Source organism: Equus asinus, chromosome 1 (genome assembly GCF_041296235.1).
Source record: "Equus asinus isolate D_3611 breed Donkey chromosome 1, EquAss-T2T_v2, whole genome shotgun sequence".
Lineage (NCBI taxonomy): Eukaryota > Metazoa > Chordata > Mammalia > Perissodactyla > Equidae > Equus > Equus asinus.
The window spans coordinates 159,943,471-159,961,197 of NC_091790.1; the positions used below are offsets into that span (position 1 = coordinate 159,943,471).

The 17,727-nt window shown below is 43.6% G+C and overlaps 1 protein-coding gene across 2 annotated transcripts in view; it reads left to right on the forward strand.

The window, feature by feature from the left end:
* CHN2 (chimerin 2) overlaps positions 1 to 17,727 on the forward strand; it is a 287,694-nt gene that overhangs the window by 241,119 nt on the left and 28,848 nt on the right. For both annotated transcript variants that reach the window (XM_014841045.3, XM_070511247.1), the window contains one exon: positions 13,912 to 13,989. In XM_014841045.3, coding sequence (XP_014696531.1) covers positions 13,912 to 13,989 — 78 coding nt within the window. The remainder of the gene's footprint in view (positions 1 to 13,911; positions 13,990 to 17,727) is intronic.

The following is a 17,727-nucleotide window of genomic DNA, read 5'->3' on the forward strand; positions in this document are numbered from 1 at the left end:
GAAAAAGGAAAAAATAAAATCTTTAAAAAAAAAAAAATAGAGACAATAAAATGGCATGTTTTAGGCCCCACAGAGAGTGAATCCTTTCTTAATACCTACTGGATTAAGAGTTTTCATTTCCAATAATGTTATTTAACCACTTGTTTTGCATCTGAGAGTTTCTTTAAATATATTATAGCTGTGAGATCCACACTGTGGAAGATTCCACTACTTTAGATTTATCCAGTTTCTAGTAATGTTCAAAACTTCCCTAATTTTTCCTCTAAGGTAAAGACCTCTTAGTACAAAACATAACTGATGCAAACTGGGGGAAAAAACTTTTGTTTCTCTGTGGCAAAATTTTGCTTTTTTTCCTTCATTCCAACTATAAAGGTAATACAATTAAAGTGATCTTGAAAGATAAAGAAAATATAGACATTGGTCTATTTCCTTACAGTGATTTCTTTTGCATTGGGATTTTTAAATATATTTGTAAGTATAGTACATTTATAATTTTGTACCCTGCTTTTCCACACAATGTATATTACAGCCATGTTACCGTACACTCTTCACAAACATCACTTTTGATTGTTGTGTGAGTGTCCTACTTATTTAGCTATTTCCTAATGTTCAGACATGCGCAATATATTCCATTCTTAATGTTAGAAATAATGCTGCTATGAATGCCTTTCTGTATTTAGGATCATTTCCTTAGGTTAAATTCTCAGAAATTGAATTACAGAATCTTAAAGGATATTAATATTTTGAAACTCTTGATATATATGACCAAATTACTCTGAGATGATTTTAACAATGTACATTGGCAATTTCCTGCCTATGTTTCCTATGCTTTTTAATGTGTGTGTGTGTGTGTGTGTGTGTGGCTTGTTTAACTTGTGTAGCCTAGGAGAGCACGACCGTTGACCGGATCTGTTGTTGCATAGTGGAAAGAGCTTAGACCTGCAGTCCTAGGACCTGGCTTTTTGTCCTGGCTCCACGACTAACTGGCCGTGAGAACCTGGGCAGCTAACTTACCATCTGCTCTTCATACCGCGGGGAGATTGGGCCAAACTGGGCACAGTCGTTTATTGGTAAAACCTTTGTTGAGTGCTCTTTATAGTTAGAGATTAGAAAATGTGAAGGCAGGATCCTTTCTCAGGATATTGTAATCCTACTGCGGGACGAATATGTAGAGGCAGAGTCACGTGAAGTTTGGGAGTGTGAACTATGGAAGCAGCTGATCCTCTGTTCACATCCTACTTATTAATTGTGTGGGCTTGAGTAGCGAGAGCTCTCTTAGCCTCCGTTTCCTCATATGTGAAATGCGGATAAGAATACCTATGTCACAGGACCGTTGTGCAGATTGAACGAGAAAGTGGTTAATGTGCCTGGAACAATATGTGCTCAGTCATTGCTAGGATTATTTTTTCCTATTATGTTGCTGGTGTGATTCTAATACATTTGTTAAGTTTTAGGTAGTAGGGAGCATGTGTGCAGAGGCATGGCTTCACAAAAGAAGATCCTGTGTTCAGAGAATGGGCCGTGGGTTCTGAGCATTGAAAAAGTATGGGGGAGCGGGAAGAGGCCCAGCCTGTGTGGGAGGTCAGGGTCACAGGCCGATCTAAGGTGCTTCCAGTTCTGATAGGCTGTTGTGGCCCCTTCACAGAGAGGGAGTGCACCCCCCACCCAAAATTTGGTTTGGTGTTGAAGTTGATGTTATCATATGCCCATCGAGAGGATATGAAAGTTTTATTACTCACATAATGAGGCTTTCTGAGGAGAGCAGGACAGACTCCTCAGCAGGTCTGAAAATGGCTTGGGAGAGCTGGGAGGGACAACTGGCTTAGGACAGTGTGGTGGTTCGGGGCTGAGGCTGGGTGAGGGAGCCTGCACCGGCACCGGCTTCATGGTTTTGACTTCCTACTGGCACCAAGGGAGGAGGCATATGGGCCTTCTGACTGACCTGAAAGCTGTCAGCAGTCAAATACCAAAAATGGAGTCAGACTCTACTACATGGGCTGTGGTTTGATGATAGGCAAAGGAAAGCTTAGTGGCCTTCTTCCTTTCTTAAAAGGAAAAACAGTCTCTCTGGATCCCCGTTCTCCCCACCCCTTTTTGCTGCTCCCCCTCGCTCTCCATTCTGTCCAGTACTAGCTCTACAGTACTCTCTGCTCCAGTTGCTCTCCTCTCATTCTCTCGTAAAGCATCTGCTATCAGGTTTTCCCCCCACGACTCCTTGGGAACTGCTCTTGTCAGAGTGATCACTCACTTTGACAATACTAAATTCTTGGGTTCTTTCTCAGCCTCCAACAAAACTGACCTATCAGAAGCGTTAGGCAAAAGTGTCATCATTTCACTTGGCTTCCAGGATATCAAACTTGCCTTCTCTTTCTCTTTGGCTAGTTCCTTCTCATTTTCCTGATCTCTTGATGGTTGGAGTGTCCCAGGGCTCAATCCTGGGGCCACTGCTGTTCTCTCTCTACTCACTCTCTTGCTCTGAATCTTTCTACCCATGAAAACTCCCAGGAGGGTATCTCTGGCGCCCATCTCTCCCTGGAACTCCATGTTTGTATGTCCAACTGCCGACTTGATGTGAATATAGCCAAAATGGAGCTCCTGACCTTCTGCCTCACTCTTGCCTCACTTTCATGATCTTATTCATCTCGTATAATAGAAACTTCATCTATCTCGTCACTCAGGCCCCAAACCGTGCTGTTATTCCAGAGTCTTCTTTTTCTCTTGCTCTTCATGTCCAACCTGTCAGCTATCCAGAGTCTGACCACAGCTCACCAACCCTGCTGCTTCTACCAGCGTAGAAGCCAGTGTCTTCTCCTTCCCCGGATTTCGGCATTAGCCTTCCAATGGGTCTCCCTGCTTCCACCCTTGCCCTTCTGCAGTTCTCAACACAGCAGGCAGAGCGAGGCTTTTAAAAACTAATTCAGATCATACCACAAATCTGTTCAAAGCCCTCTGGTGGCTGCTCACATCACTCAGAGTAAAAGTGGAAGTCCTTACTCACTCCCACAAGGCCCTGGGTGCCACACGTCATCTCCTAGTCCACACCACTCCACCACTCTTGATTCTCACCGTTTCCTGAACACGCCAGCCTTGCCCCTGTCTCAAAGCCTTTGCATTTGCTGAGCCCTCTGCCTAGAATGTTCTTCCTCCAGATGTTAGCACAGTTCACTCCATCACCTCCTGCCAGTCTGTGCCCTAATGTCACCTTCTCAATGAGGCCTTTCCTGACCATCTTGTTTTAAATTGCATCTTCCCTCCCCATCACTCTCTAGCCTATATTCTTGCTTTATTTTTCTTCATAGAATTTATCACTTTCTAGAATAATATATAATGTACTTATTACATTATATGAGAGAGCAGAGATTTTTGTCAGTTGTTCACTCTTCTCTCTCATTGACCGTAAGCAGTGCCTGATATATAATTGATGCTTAATAAATATTTGCTGAAGGAGGCAAGGAAGGAAGGAAGAAAGGAAAGAAGGGAGGGAGGAAGGGAAAAACTATGTTTGAAACATGTCCAAGAATGATTTTATTGTGTTAAAACAGAGCTGAGGTCCAATTGGATGTGGTCATTTCATACTCAACTGTCTCTCTGAAATATTCATTCTTCACATTAGCATGACCCCTCTCTCTTCCCAGAGCAGTGCTGGCTGGTGGAAGTGTCTGCATCATCACACATACTCTGACATTCCATCTGGGAGGCGCTACAGGGCCATGTACTTGGCATAAGTCTTCCCAAGCCAGAATATGAGGTCCAATTGCAGAATTTGAAAATCCTAGTCACCACTCACACAGGAGACCAGAATAAACTTAGATTCACATTTGGAAAATGCAAGCATCCGTATTTCAGAAGTACTGAGTTCATAAATATCCTCAGGAACTATATTGGGCAGTATCAGCTGCACAGTTGTGAATGGTGTCAAGAACTATTCTGTTTGGGTGACTGTTCACTGTAAAAAGCACAGTAGAAGATTTGACATATTTTTTGTAAAATTTTGAAAAACCATTTAATAGGTGTCTCTGTCATTTACAGCATGGGACAGTTTGCATGCAGAAAACAGCTGATTAGTTTTATTTTTTTCTTTTAATAAAGGTGCACCTGACTCCAGCTGCTGACCAGGGAGTCTGGTAGAAAAGCAACTTGAGGCCCTGTTTGATACTTTCTGCTCTGCAAATTGCCACACTGAAGTGTGACAAGAAAATGTTAATTCAGCAATCATATAGCCTCTGGCAGAGATTTCTAAGGCTCAACTGAGTGAGCAACAGTGGCAGGGAGGGGGTAGGAGAGAAATATACTTGGGCTCTATGATCCAGTTGGGTGCCACCAGCTGGAAATTGTGCATCTCTGACTTTTGTAGTAAGACCTGTGTCAGTCATTTTGGGCACCTAGTCCTTTGGGCAGAGATGGGAAGGTACATGACAGCAAGGGAAATACGAAGAAAAGGAGATAACTATGGAATGTGAGAAGAGAGTAAAATAGCGCAAGAAGGAAATAGCAGCTGGGAACTCTGCAATAGCTGCTTCTCCCTTAAAATTTGCATTGTTAGCTTGGGTCTTAGTTTTACTAAAGGTTACCTAAAGTGTTGTAAAGCAATTGTAAGCAACTTGGTTTGACACATGTTCCATTTCCTCGAAAATAATCCTGCCACTTAGGAAATCTAAGTTTTAAAGTTCTTGCTTAAGGAAGTGGATTACTACCCTCTGATATAAAACAAAAATCAAACAACAACAGCTACGTGTTGAAATATATGAGATGCTTAATGCAACCTCACAAGTCTTTCTCTGTAATGTGGAGTATCTTTTGTTTCTATGTCTAAGCAGTCTGTGAAAAGCACCAGCAATTAGCCAAAATTGTTGACATCAGCCTCAATAAAACAGCTGGAAAAACGATACGGGAACGACAGTGATCATAACATTGGATGATCAATCAACCCAAGAAGCATCAGATTATTTATTTGCTTCCAAACAAGGTAGTTTGGTCCACTTTAGAGACCACACAGGCCTTTCACTTTGGGGTGAGCGCTGACTGTTCTGGATGATGGGAAATGAGTCGTGAGCGAGGCAGCGAGACCGGTCCTTCGGCCCTTTGTGTCTCTCGTGTTGAGAATGGCCATCTGTCCCTGCAGAACAATTGCAGCGGCAGCTGGACGTGTTGTGCCATCAGAGACAGAGGCCTCTCCTCCCTGGACCGGATGCAGCATGTTTGGAGGTCACCGGGAGTTTTAGGAGTCGGCCAGGTCAGCCTTCGACACCTGATGTTTTGATGAACTCAAATAAAGCCCGTCTTACTCAGCTTTAACTAACACGTTGGCGGGAAAGATGGCAGAGGCCCACCCTGGTCTCTCTCATTTCTTTAGCTGTCATGAGAGTGAGTTTGCCGTTTAGTCATATCCCTTTTTGTCTTCCTCCTCTTTCAGCACTGCAAACCACAAGCAAAGAACATAGCAAACCCTCACGGGGCCGTTCTTAGGAAGAGCAAGGAAGATTTACTTGGCAGTGGAAGGAAGTGCTCAGAGTACATAGGATCAGACGGGCTGGGCTTAGGAGTGCTGATAAAAGAACACCACCCCTTTGATTATCACTCAGTAATTAGGGCTTATTTCACTTCATATTGCTAGTTTATTCACTTGCAAACAGGAAGAGGGAGCCAGAACTAGGGTGCCACAGAAAAGACCACAGTGAAAATCTTCCTGCCCCTTTCTCCCCCAGTCTCCTGTAGGAAGCTCACTCTCTCTCTCTCATACATGCGTATAATGTATTGTAGATACTGATATAATAAGTAGTAAGCATACACTCAGTATCCCCATATCCGGCTGTTAAAAGTATTTAAGTGTGACCCATAGAGTGAAAATAAAAGGAAAAAAACAGATTTCCCATTGCTGATCTGGGCTGAATGAATGCCTGCAGCATTTTCCCCAGTGTCTCCGGGCAGGATTTAACGTTTTGTGGCTTTGGAGAAACAATGTCCAGCCCAGACTCGTCATCCAACCCAAGAACCCCAGATGTATGTGTGGGAAGTGAACTGAGGGTCCAAGAAAAAAAAGGAGAGACTGTTGACTCTTTTTAAAATTAGAAGTCATTTTGATGGAAGGCAAGGAAAATAGAAAGACTGCAAAAAAACTCGTATGTTTATTTTTCGTGCAACAAAACTTCCGTGAGTGCCAAGCTAGGGTTGGCTTCATGCTAGTCACTGGAGATAAAGTTAATAGAAGAACTGTGGGGAAAGCTCTGTTTTAAAAGTTTCTAGAAAGTCCCCTAAAAACAGAGAGGACGAATGAGTCCTTGTGGGCTGTTAGTGACCACCACTGCTGATCTGCTACAACTGGAGTGTCAGGAATTTCCATGGAAAGAAAATCAGGAGACCTGATTCCTTTCTCTCTCTCTCTCTCTCTCTCTCTTTTTTGGTGAGGAAGATTGGCCCTGAGATAACATCTATGCCAGTCTTCCTCTATTTTGTATGTGGGATGCCTCCACAGTGTGAGTTGATGAGTGGTGTATAGGTCTGCACCCAGGATCCAGACCCACAAACCCAGGGCTGCCGAAGCAGAGCATGTGAACTTAACCACTACACCACCGGGCCGGCCCCAGGAGACCTGACTCTATTCCCCCAGACATGCCTGTTAGGACCTCAATTTCCTTATCTGTAAAATGAGAATAATGACACCTGCTCTACCTTCCTCAGAGAAGAAAGAAATATAATGTACTGCACAAATATATGATGCTACTTTTAATATTATTCTAGTCCCAAACCTGGCTGTGTCCCTTAGGGCCTGACTCCACAGGGTACCCCTGTTTCCAGTACCCCATCTGCGATACCAGAAATCTGGTAGTTTGGTCAGAAGGAAACCCCCAAGGGCATAGCCCCTGGATTTTATATCCAAGACTCACAAGAGTGATTTGCCTAGCTAAGTAGATTGTGATGATGATAAGCCTCTATGGTGGTCCTTTGACCTCAAGATGTTTTACAGCCACGAACAATCATTCATTCATTCTGCAAAATTTAGTAAGCACCTACTTCGTGCCCCACCAGAGGTATGACACTAGGGTCTTAACTGTGGTGAAAGAACACGCAATACCTGATCTCATAAAGCTAGCAGTCTGGTGGGGGTCCATAGACAATAATTTAAAAATCAAACTAATAGGTTACGATTATAAATTCTCAAGGTGACAGGAAGAAAGGGATTGGAAGTGAGGCTGGAAAGGTGGGCATGTAGGCCGTGGTATGGATTTTTGCCTTTAGTTTAAGAATCTGTGGAGGTTTTAAGTGGCATGATGGGAGGTGGGGGTGGGGTGGAATAGAAACGTGATCACATGTGGGGGGATGTCGAGCATTTACCACGTTTCTACTTCAGTGGTCTCTAACAATCCCCCTGAATTGAAGCACTTGCCATGAGTGCAGCAGCTCTCAGGGCTCAGAGCACATTAGAATCCCCTGGAGGATTTTCTTGAAAGTCCAGGGCCCATCCGCAGAAGTTCAGATTTAATTGTTCTGCTGTGGAGTGTGAGCGTGGTTTGTGTTTGTTTGTTTGTTTGTTCCCCAATGATTCTAATGATCATCAAGGTTGACACCCACAGGTTCAATGGAAAACACAAGACAGGGGTCCTCAAAGTGTGGTCCCAACATCATCCATTTCCCACTGGCCGAGCGAGAAACCCTGGGGCAGGGCCCAGCAGTCTAGGTTGTAACATGTGAGATGCACTAGCTGTAGAGGGTTGCAGGCAGGAGACCTCGGAGTCCATCTGGGTCTAGATCTCCTTGTAGGATAGCCCTGTGATGGGGCGCACATCACGGAACTTCCGTGACCCTCGGTTTCTGCACCTGTAAAAAGAGCTGGAGGAATTAGATGAGCTTAAAGGTTAACTATGACGTTAAGAATCTATTATCTATGCACACTAAACCCAACAAAGTTTTTATAATGTAATTCACAAAATTTGTATTTGTATATAACGGAAATAGAACGTAATCATTGTAGGAAACTCAAAAAAAAAAAAAACAGGAAAGAATAAAGAAGAAGATAAATTTCAATTAAAGTTCCTTTACCCAAAGATAGCTGTTGCTTATCTCCGACAGTTTTGTGTGTTGGAGATATTTTGGTGTGTTGCCTTCTGATGGTTTCTGTGTGCATCAACTTACAAAACCAGAAATCATACCACGTAGGATTCAGGAGCCTACTTCTCATCTAGCATTACATCAGGGGAATATCCCTTCATCATTAAAAGTTATTTTAATCATCTTTGTTAGTGTCCACATATTCCATTATATGTTTATACCATAATTTATTTAACCTTTCCCCTATCTTGGATATTTCAGCCTTTTCTAATTTCTTGATATTGTTATGATGACTATCTATCTATCTATGTAATTCTTTGTCTGAAGACCATCTTCAGAGAATCCTAGAAATAGAATCATTGGGTCAGTGCTCGTGAGGCATTTGTTACGCTGCCAACTGTTTTCACAGACAGAAGCCACTCCAGACAAACACCAGCAGCATCTTAGAGAGTGCTCCTCGTACCCCTTGCCAGCATTAGTAATATTGATTTTTGCTTCATGCTCTGCCATGGGGCAGCAGAGGCCTGCAGCTGCAGGCTAGTGTTTATAGCAGGGGTATTGCTTGGGCTTTCAGCACCTAAGGGGGCCTCAGACTCAAGGGACAGAGAAGTGAGAGGGACCCCAGGGGCACAAGGAGTGGGGTTGGAATAGTGTGAGGGACTATCTAGGAACTGTGGATGACATTTCCAATGACCCTCCTTAAAACGCAGAACAGGAATTTACTGGAAATCTGTGGAAGAATTGCTGGTTGATGGTAAATTACCTTTTCTAGAACTGAACTAATAAGGCAGAATGTCTTGGTCCCCAGAGGTTGACTTGCTTGAGCAAGGTGGAGAAAGGACCATTGGTTAGATGAATTTCTGTGGTCCCCTCTGGGCTTACGATGCTAGGCTATTAAAGCCAGCACAGAGGGCAGAGCCTCCTTCTTTTTCCCACCATCCCTTACCCCTGGGCACTTTACATGTACACAAGCACCCCAGTGGGCTTCATGTTCCTGTGTCTGCCTGCCCACTGACCCATCCTTGCCTCATTGACTTCGCCTGACAACCTTCCCCTGCCTTCTTGTAACCTGATTCCTTCTTGCATCCAGGATCCTAATCATAGAAAGAAAGAACAGTGAGAGGACCTAGAAAATAGAATCCCAACCCTTATTTATAAAAAAAGGAAAGGGGAAGTGGTGAGCTTATTGCACCATTTATTTATAGCCCCACCTACTTCCAAGAGTATCTTAAGTAGTACCTGCTTTGAAAGAGGCCTCAGACAAAACAAAGGCTCCTCTTTCAAAACCAGACCAGGGAACACCAGCCCTGCCAGTGGTTAACAGGTTAACAGTGGAGATGAGAGTCAACCTGGCATTGAACCCCTGGATATTTTTAAATGTGAACATTATTTGGATGAGAGGCAGTTTGGAGGGGGGTTAAAAGCATAGATTGAGTGTATGCCCAAAAGGACTGAAAACAGGTGTTCAAACAAAAACTTGTTCAAGAGTGTTCTTACAGCACTATTCACAATAAGCAAAACAACCCAAATGTCTATCAACCGATGAATGGATAAACAAATTGTGCTGTGTCCCTTCTCTGGATTATTATTCAGCAAGAAAAAGCAATGACGTACTGATATAGCATGGATGAACCTTGAAAACATGCTAAGTGAAAGAAGCCAGACACAAAGGCCACGTATTGTATGATTCCATTTGAAGGAAATATTCGGAATAGGCAAATCCATACAGATAGAAACCAGATGAGTAGTTGCCAGGGGCTGGAGGGAGAGGGGAATAGTGAGTGACTCCTTAATGGGTATGGGATTCCATTTCAGGTGATGGGAATGTTCTGGAACTAGATAGTAGTAATGATTGCTGAACATTGTGAATGTACTTAATGCTACTGAATTGCTGAATTGTACACTTTAAAATGATTAAAATGGTAAATTTTATGTTATATGTATTTGACCACAATAAAAAAAAAATAAACTTGTTCTTGGGGGAAATAAAAGCAAAGACTTAATTAGCTGTGTGTGGGTTCTAATCTTAGCTCCATCACTTACCAGCTGTGTGACCTTGGCAAGTCACTTAAACTCTCAGTTCCCATTTCCTCATCTTTAAAGCGGGTATAATTGTAACAGTACCTACCTCATAAGGTTATAAATCTTGAATGAGTCAATATATGCAGAGTGCTTAGTAGCTGGCACATAGGAAGCATGCTGTAAATATTTGTTATTAATCTAATCAGGTATGCTCAACTGGGTGCAGTTTTGCCTCAGAGGAGATACTTGGCAATGTCTGGAGAGATTTTTGATTGTCACAATTGGGGGGTTCTGGCATCTAGTGTGTAGGGGCAAGTGATGCTGCTAAACATCCTACCATGAACAGGACAGCCCCCACAACGAGGAATTATCTGGCCCCAAATATCAGTAATTCCAAGGTTGAAAATCCCAGATTTAAACAGAGCGTGTAGAGAAATGTGCTTCATCTAATGAACGTGTAGATAAAAATGGTCCAGATAGAGATTTTTGTTAGAAAAAGACTATAAGCAAAAGTATTAAATGTTCACCGTGTCTAGTGCACTTATGTGAGTCATTGTGGGGGATACAAAAGGAATGAAGGTGTTGTCCTTGAGAAGCTTGGATAGAGAAGAGCTCTGTGTGATGGAGTGATTTAGGAGGAAGTTTTTACCAAGAGGCATTTGCTATCATTTTTCTTTATTCAGAGGGTGATCTGGGGTCATCCACACTACTCACAATAATGCTCACTCAATGCCAACACTTCTGGTTCCCTGTAAAGATGCGTCTTAAGTGAATAGGGTGTAGTTCCTTCACATGTCTGAATGTGTCTTGTGTTTGGGTAAATTCTATTGAACAAATATCCGAAAAGAAATCACTGTCACAAATAGAAATAAAAATTACTTGTTTGAGTAAAGGCACAGACACAAGAGAAAATATTATATCTCCTTGTATTCAATCACCCATATACCAGAAGCAAAAGGAGATTCTTTCTGCCCACTTACCATTTAAAGAGTTATTTCATCAGATTCTAAAACCATATATCCATATAATTAGCCTAGTTCAGATCACAGAATCTCTTCTCACACAGAATGGCTCCCCATCAAAAGGTCTCTGTTGATTTGCTAGCTGTGAAGGCTTGGGAAGGGACCCTTATTCCTCCTCTGTCCTTCTGCCTTTAGGCTAAGGATAGAAGCCTTTCAAAGGTATGCCATGCCTTCACTCAATCTCTGTGAGTGGCAGTTGTCCTTTAGCGTTGAGCAATGGGAAGGAGGGCTAAGGAGTCTGGTGGAGCCCTCCAGGAAGGCAGACCTCCAGAGGTTCAGGTCCTTGGAAGCTAAGCATGGCGATGGGTGATCATAGGCTGGAGCGAGGGACCCTACCCCATGCAGCCACCTTTGCATACCTTCCTCTACAACTCTGACCTCCTATCCGCGAGGTACTTTCTGGCAACTTCTGTTTATTCAGTGCCTGCTATGGCAAGGAATTTTATCAGACACTCTTGTAGGAGGAAACAAAGACTAATTAGACATAGAGCGTGTCACAATGAGTTCTCAATGTGGCAGGGATATAAGACCTGTTATAAGTCACTCTAGTATAAGATAGAAAGTGATCAGGGCAATAAGAAAAATGTAGAAAGACTGCTATGGGATTTCAGAGGAGAGAGTTTGTCTCCAATGGGGAGTTTGGAGAAGTCTTTTTGGAGAGGGTAGCAATTGAGTTAGAAGATGAATGTTGGTGAAAATGTAGACACATGTTGAAATGACGCTGGAATATGCTAAAGGACAGAGCAAGCGACAAGGTGAGAAGTTGAGTATGTAAGGGAAGAGGTTTTGTAGGATTTGTGGAGGGGAGTGTGGGGGAATAGATGAGCTGGATAGATTGAGACGAGCTCATGAAAAATCTGCAATGCCAGGACACAGTTAAGCCATGGAGAATCACTGATATTTTCTGAGCAGACGTGGAGTGGTGACTGGACTAAGAAGACGGTTGTGCAACTGTGTGTAAGGCAGACTGGAGAGATATCAAGGGTCTGCGTTATTGTGGGGCAAGAATGGTAAGGAGGGGGCAGCCTTGGCCAATGTTTCAGATAAAGCATTTGGCAGGACCAATGGCAGGGTGTGGCATCACATCAGCTTACTTAGGCACCAGGACTGGTGTTCAGGAGCACAGGTGCTGGACGCAGATGTTTTGGGTCCTAGTTCTGGCTGTGCCGCTTAAGCCAGCTACATGTCCTTGGGCAAATTGCTTCACCTCTTGATGCCTCAATCTCTTCACCCAAAAATTGGGAGTAAAAGTCTTGTTCCTCATACACATGAGCTGAAGAGTAAATGAGTGAGTGCATTTAACACATTCTGAATATTGTCTGTCACAACCTAAATTATTGGGCTCAATAGTTCAATATAAAAATTGGCTGTTATTATTATTGAAGGTAACGAGAGGGTAAAATGGGAGGATGCACTTCTGAACTAAGTTGGAATCATGATAATTGCCAGGAATAAAGAATTACACAGGAAAAGATTGGCCTTTTGTTCCTCTCCACAAGGCTTCTTGGAGGGCCTGGAATGTGGGGCCATGTCTCAGTAGAGGACAGGATGAATTCACGGACTGTCCATCTACATAATGGTGCAGCCAGCTACATTCTTCTTGCTTTCTGCTTGTAAATGCATTGATTTTACTGTCTGGCATTAGCTGCATTAGACTTTCCCAACAGATCAGCAGTACTCCCAAGACATAATGATTTCCTCACTTCTGTTAATGGAGAGACCTGGGACCAAAATCCTATGGTCTCAAGGGAGACTATCAAACAGATGATGCTTTTAAGAGCAAGGAGGACATTAGGCTTGGGCACTAAAGAATGAACATTGAGGATGTTTTATTTAAAAGAAAAGTGACTATGATGTTTTGGCTTTAGTTTACAAATATTGTCTTGTCTATATGCCTTGGGGGGGTTGTTTGTAGTTGGGGGGAGAAGAGAGACTGGGGGATATTCTGGAGCAAGACATCCTTCCTCTTATTTTGAAACTTTGGCTGTAGGACTGTAGGACTCAGAGCTGAAATGCTATGCTCGTCTTCCATGCCCCATTTGGTGGTCACACTGTTCTAATTTAATGCATGTGTAAGAATAAAAATTAAGCTTTCAAGTGCTGGGGCAGATTTTTTTAAAAAGAGATGCAAGCTTTATCCCTATAAGATTAAACAATCATCAGGATTTAAAGGTTTAATCTGCTGGAGTTCAGCCCAGGATGGGGTGCGGAGCCCCAGAATAATTGGATGCAGCCTCAGGCTTTGAACATCAGAGCTAGTTGGGGTGTGCGTGTGTGTGTGTGTGTGTGTGAGAAACATGCTAGCGAATATTTGAGGTTTCTCCTTTGCAAAGGGCTGTGACAGAGGAATAAAGCTGCCTGCCCCTGCCTCCTCCATTGATTCTTCAGTGGCTGTGCACATGAATGTGTGCTATTGTTCCAGGCACACGTCGGCCTTAAGAAATAGCACAAAACAGGCCCGTCCTTATTCAGACGCAGAGCCCCCTCCATCACTCAAACCAGCCCTTCCAGGTCACATGCCGGAGGCCTCTGCAGACAGGACGCAGCTGCCTCAAATCTGCTGCCTAACATTTGCCGCGGTTCGAAAAACCTGACAGCCCTGAGCTCCCCAGGCTCAGCAGGGGGAACTAGAAAGATCTGAGGTTTGGGCGCTATGTTTTCCCAGGAACTGTGGCTGGAAAATGAGAAAAAGTGTGCCGTGGTTCGGAAGCCTAAGCAAGGCAGGAAGCGCCAGGAGCTGCTGGCCGTGGCCTTGGGGGTGAAGGTGGGAGTCAAAGGTGGCTTTCTCTGGCCCCCTCTCAAACTCTTTGCCTGTCCACAGATCTCCTCCCTGGTCCGCAGGGCCGCCCTCACGCACAACGACAACCACTTCAACTATGAGAAGACACACAACTTTAAGGTAAGCACGCCTCTGCATTCTTTCTTATGTTGTAAAAGGGCAGGTGGAGAGGTACAGTTTATGGTTCACATATGGTCTTTGGTTGTAAAGTAATGAGACAGCGAATTCCTTTGCTTTCCACGATAAGCTGCATGCAGACCCCGTTGCTTTTATGGAACCTCAGAAAGCAGTTTGCTTGACGCTGATGCCTAGAAACACCAATATGTATGTAAACTTCATTCTGGAGAATTGGGCCCATTTCCTCTTCCTATGCCTATGGCCAGTGAGAGGAAAACAGAGCATGCCCACTCTGTGGCATTTAGAGATCTGGGGTGAATGTGGAGCAGTACTTTTCCACTCAGAGCAGCAGTAAAGACTCTTGCTATCTCTGAGTAAGTGAAAACAGTTGCCCATTCACATTCTGTGTTTCGTCTTTTGTTTTCCGAGATGCTCACTCCTTTGGTTTATGTGTAGACAGCTGTGAAAGCAAATGATGACAGGAGATACCATCCAGTCGCTTTTGTTTGTGCTCTGGGTGCAGGGGGCACCCTGGCAGCCTGGCCAAGCTGCCTCCCGTCGCAGCCTTGATCCTGCTCACCAGACCAAACAAAAAGAGGTGTAAAGCGGGTGGGAGTTTAAGTGGATTTTCCCATGCGTATTTATAAACTAGAAGTGCTGCTATCTTTATTTCAGACCAGCACTTGTAGAAACGGCCTGCCATTAGAAAATTATGGCCTATTTCCTTTGCCCTAGTGTGTTTTCCAAGAAGGGCTGGGAGGAGATTCTGATGCCAAATTGCCTGGCTTGAGATGCTGTTGAGAGGAGGAGAGACAGGATGGAGTTAGAGGTTTTACCCCAGCAAATGGGCTGTCAATTAGGAAGCTGGAGAGAATGGAGATGAAGGATCCAGGAAGACAAGAAGAGGCAGGGGCCCCAAATTGTGTTTTAAACTCTTACCTCCTTTAGGGCCCATAGCCCAGTGACTATTGAAAATTGGTAGCCCCTTTGTCAGAGGTGACCAGGCAAACCGATTTTATTCTGTTGCTTTCCGATCCTTCCTAAGGACAAATGTGTGTCTATTAAATATATGTTCGTGTTAGTTGGGTCTGTTTGCCCTGCTTCTGTTTTTAGAAAGCAAGCAGCTCAGGCATTTGCATGCTATAATTGAACTGAGGAATGGAGTTATTCAGCCCTCCATATTTAGCATGAGGATGAAGAATTGCATTATATAGGTCCTCATCTACGCCACTGCTCTTGATATTTCTCCCATCACTGAATAGTGACAGGTCTAATTTGGGGCACAGAAAGTCTTTGTTTTTTCTCTTTCCTATTTCCTCTGTTTACCTTCATTAATTTTTTTGCCTTGAGAGTGTGTTTTTCTGACTTTTGGCAGAAATCTTGATTCTTTGCATCTTGTGAATGCACTACCATGGATGGGAGGGTGGATCTTCTTGGACTTGCAAATTCTTTTCCTTCCTCTTGAAAATTCCAGCTCTTTTGGGTGGAAGATACAATTGGAAGTATGCCCTACCTTGATATGTGTTTGCACGGGATAGCTTCTCTGTGTATATACTGTGTCTGAGCTTGTGTGGAAAGCACACAAGTATATTTAGGTGACTGATCATTTCAAGACTAATTTCAGTCTTTTTTAGTCTTAGATCTCTGAATTGGAAATGAAGACATTTAAAATGAAAAGATAGTTCAATCTTATTCTCTTAAATAGTACTGTTGCTAACATGATCTATATTTATTTATCACTTAAGAATATCCACAGCTTTTTAAATGTTTGCTTAAAAAGTCAATACTTGTTTGGTGAAATCTCTTCTAACTTACAGCTGTGGAGAGAGGCAAAGGCAGAGAACAGACAGGTTGTTGGAGAGGAATATACAAGCCAGACAGGAGTGTTTCTCTTCCGAGTTTTAAATAGCCATCTTTGAAACATAGCAGACCCTTGAGTCTCTGTGTCAGTTGATTGTGGCTTTCATTGGTGCTGCTCGTGCCACTGTCCTTAAGAATGAGTGGCTGGCGTGGGAGGGGGTGGTTTCCTCTGTCTTTCCTTGCCTCTTCCACCCTCATTCGGCCCTCTCCTCACCCCCAACTAACTTTAAGTGAGAACTTTGCGTGGTCTTTGGAAAAACATTCTAAAAGCAGGTCAGTGCTATAAATAGAGCAGTGGGTTTTTAGTAACACACCACTGCACTAACTGAAGAAAGAAAAAATTCTTATCAAAGGTTCCTGCCATCTGCTTGGAATTAGGATAAAATTAAGACATAAAACAAACTTTTTCTTCTAATGAGCTTCTTTTTCTTCTTGACTTCTAATGGGCTTTATTCTGAAACTTTCTTGATTTGTAATTCGGGTTATTATTTGAGAATATTGTGTGCGTGGCACAAAGTGAGTGTTCAATAAAAAGAACAAATAATCACATTTTAATGCTTATCAGCACACAAGCCTTGCTAGGCCCTGTCTGCACTCTCATCTAAAGGCCTCTTACCAGAGATTTGAATCTGCCAGCAGATCCTAATGCCTCACCCCACAACAAGATTTTTTGCCCCAGTCAGGACTAGTCCCCCACGTAAAATGCCCTCTCTTCGCTCTCCCCGGGAACTTTGTCAAGAGGAATGAATAGAAACTCCCAACACTGTACAGTTGGGAACTCCCGCTCCATTCTTTCAGAAAGCTCCCAGTCACTGCTCTTCAGTGCGCGTCTACTGTCCTTGCTTTCAAATAAAGTGTGTCTAGGAAAAGGCAAAATTCAGCTCTGGGAACAAAAGCTTTTGGAAGCAAAGTAAAGTTGTGCCTCATTTCCTGCAATAATTATGTACTTTCAATGCTGTATGCAGGTGCAATTGTTGCTAATTTAAATCCTAAATTCTCTGAGGCTACTTGCACCTACTAGGCACTATGAGATATTTGTTGGAGGAAGGATGACATTAACAGACTCCTCTCTAAAATGAAAACTCTTTGATAAACAGAAAAACAACTCCTTTATTTAACTTATTTTACATCTGCATGTCTGTTTAGCTAGTTGACTTAAAGAGGCACTCTCCTATAGGTGGTAGATGGTCTACCCTAATCCGCTTTGTGGCTGAGCTCTAAAATCTTCAGGCCAGTGAACCCCAAAGTCCCAACAATCTGGATAACTGTCCTTCCTTCCCCTCATCCCTAGCGTTCTCCATCCCCCATCCGTACTCCCATCCCCATCCATCCCCCCACATCCCTTTCCCGGCACTCTGCCAGCTGTACTTTTCTCCATAACACTGATCACCAGCTGACATTGTACATATTTATCTGTGTGTTTGCCTTCCCCTTACCAGATGGAAACACCCCACCCCATCCGCCCACCCCTCACCCCTAGTGGGCAGGGATTTTTGTCTGTTTTACTTCCTGCAGAAACCCCGTGTCTAGAACAGGGCCTGGCCCAGAGTGGGCTGTCAGTAACTATTGGTTGAAGGCATATGCAGCAGATGTCTTATGGCCCATCTACCTAAGAGGACACTTTCTCTCCTCACACCCTACCCGACAGTTTGCCCTCATTTGTGGCTTGTTGCACTTGTGTGAATTATGCTTGAGTCCTTCCAGGTAGTAGGTCCTTGCCAGGGTCACCAGACTATGCCAGAGATACAGAGACCATATCAGGGTGTGTCAGGCCAGCTCTCGTTCCGTTCGCAAGAGGGTCTGGCCATACAGAGCTACCCAGAGTCTTATACTTGGGGGAGGAGGGGGAGCAGGTACCCTGGCTTATTCCTGTTGTCCCAG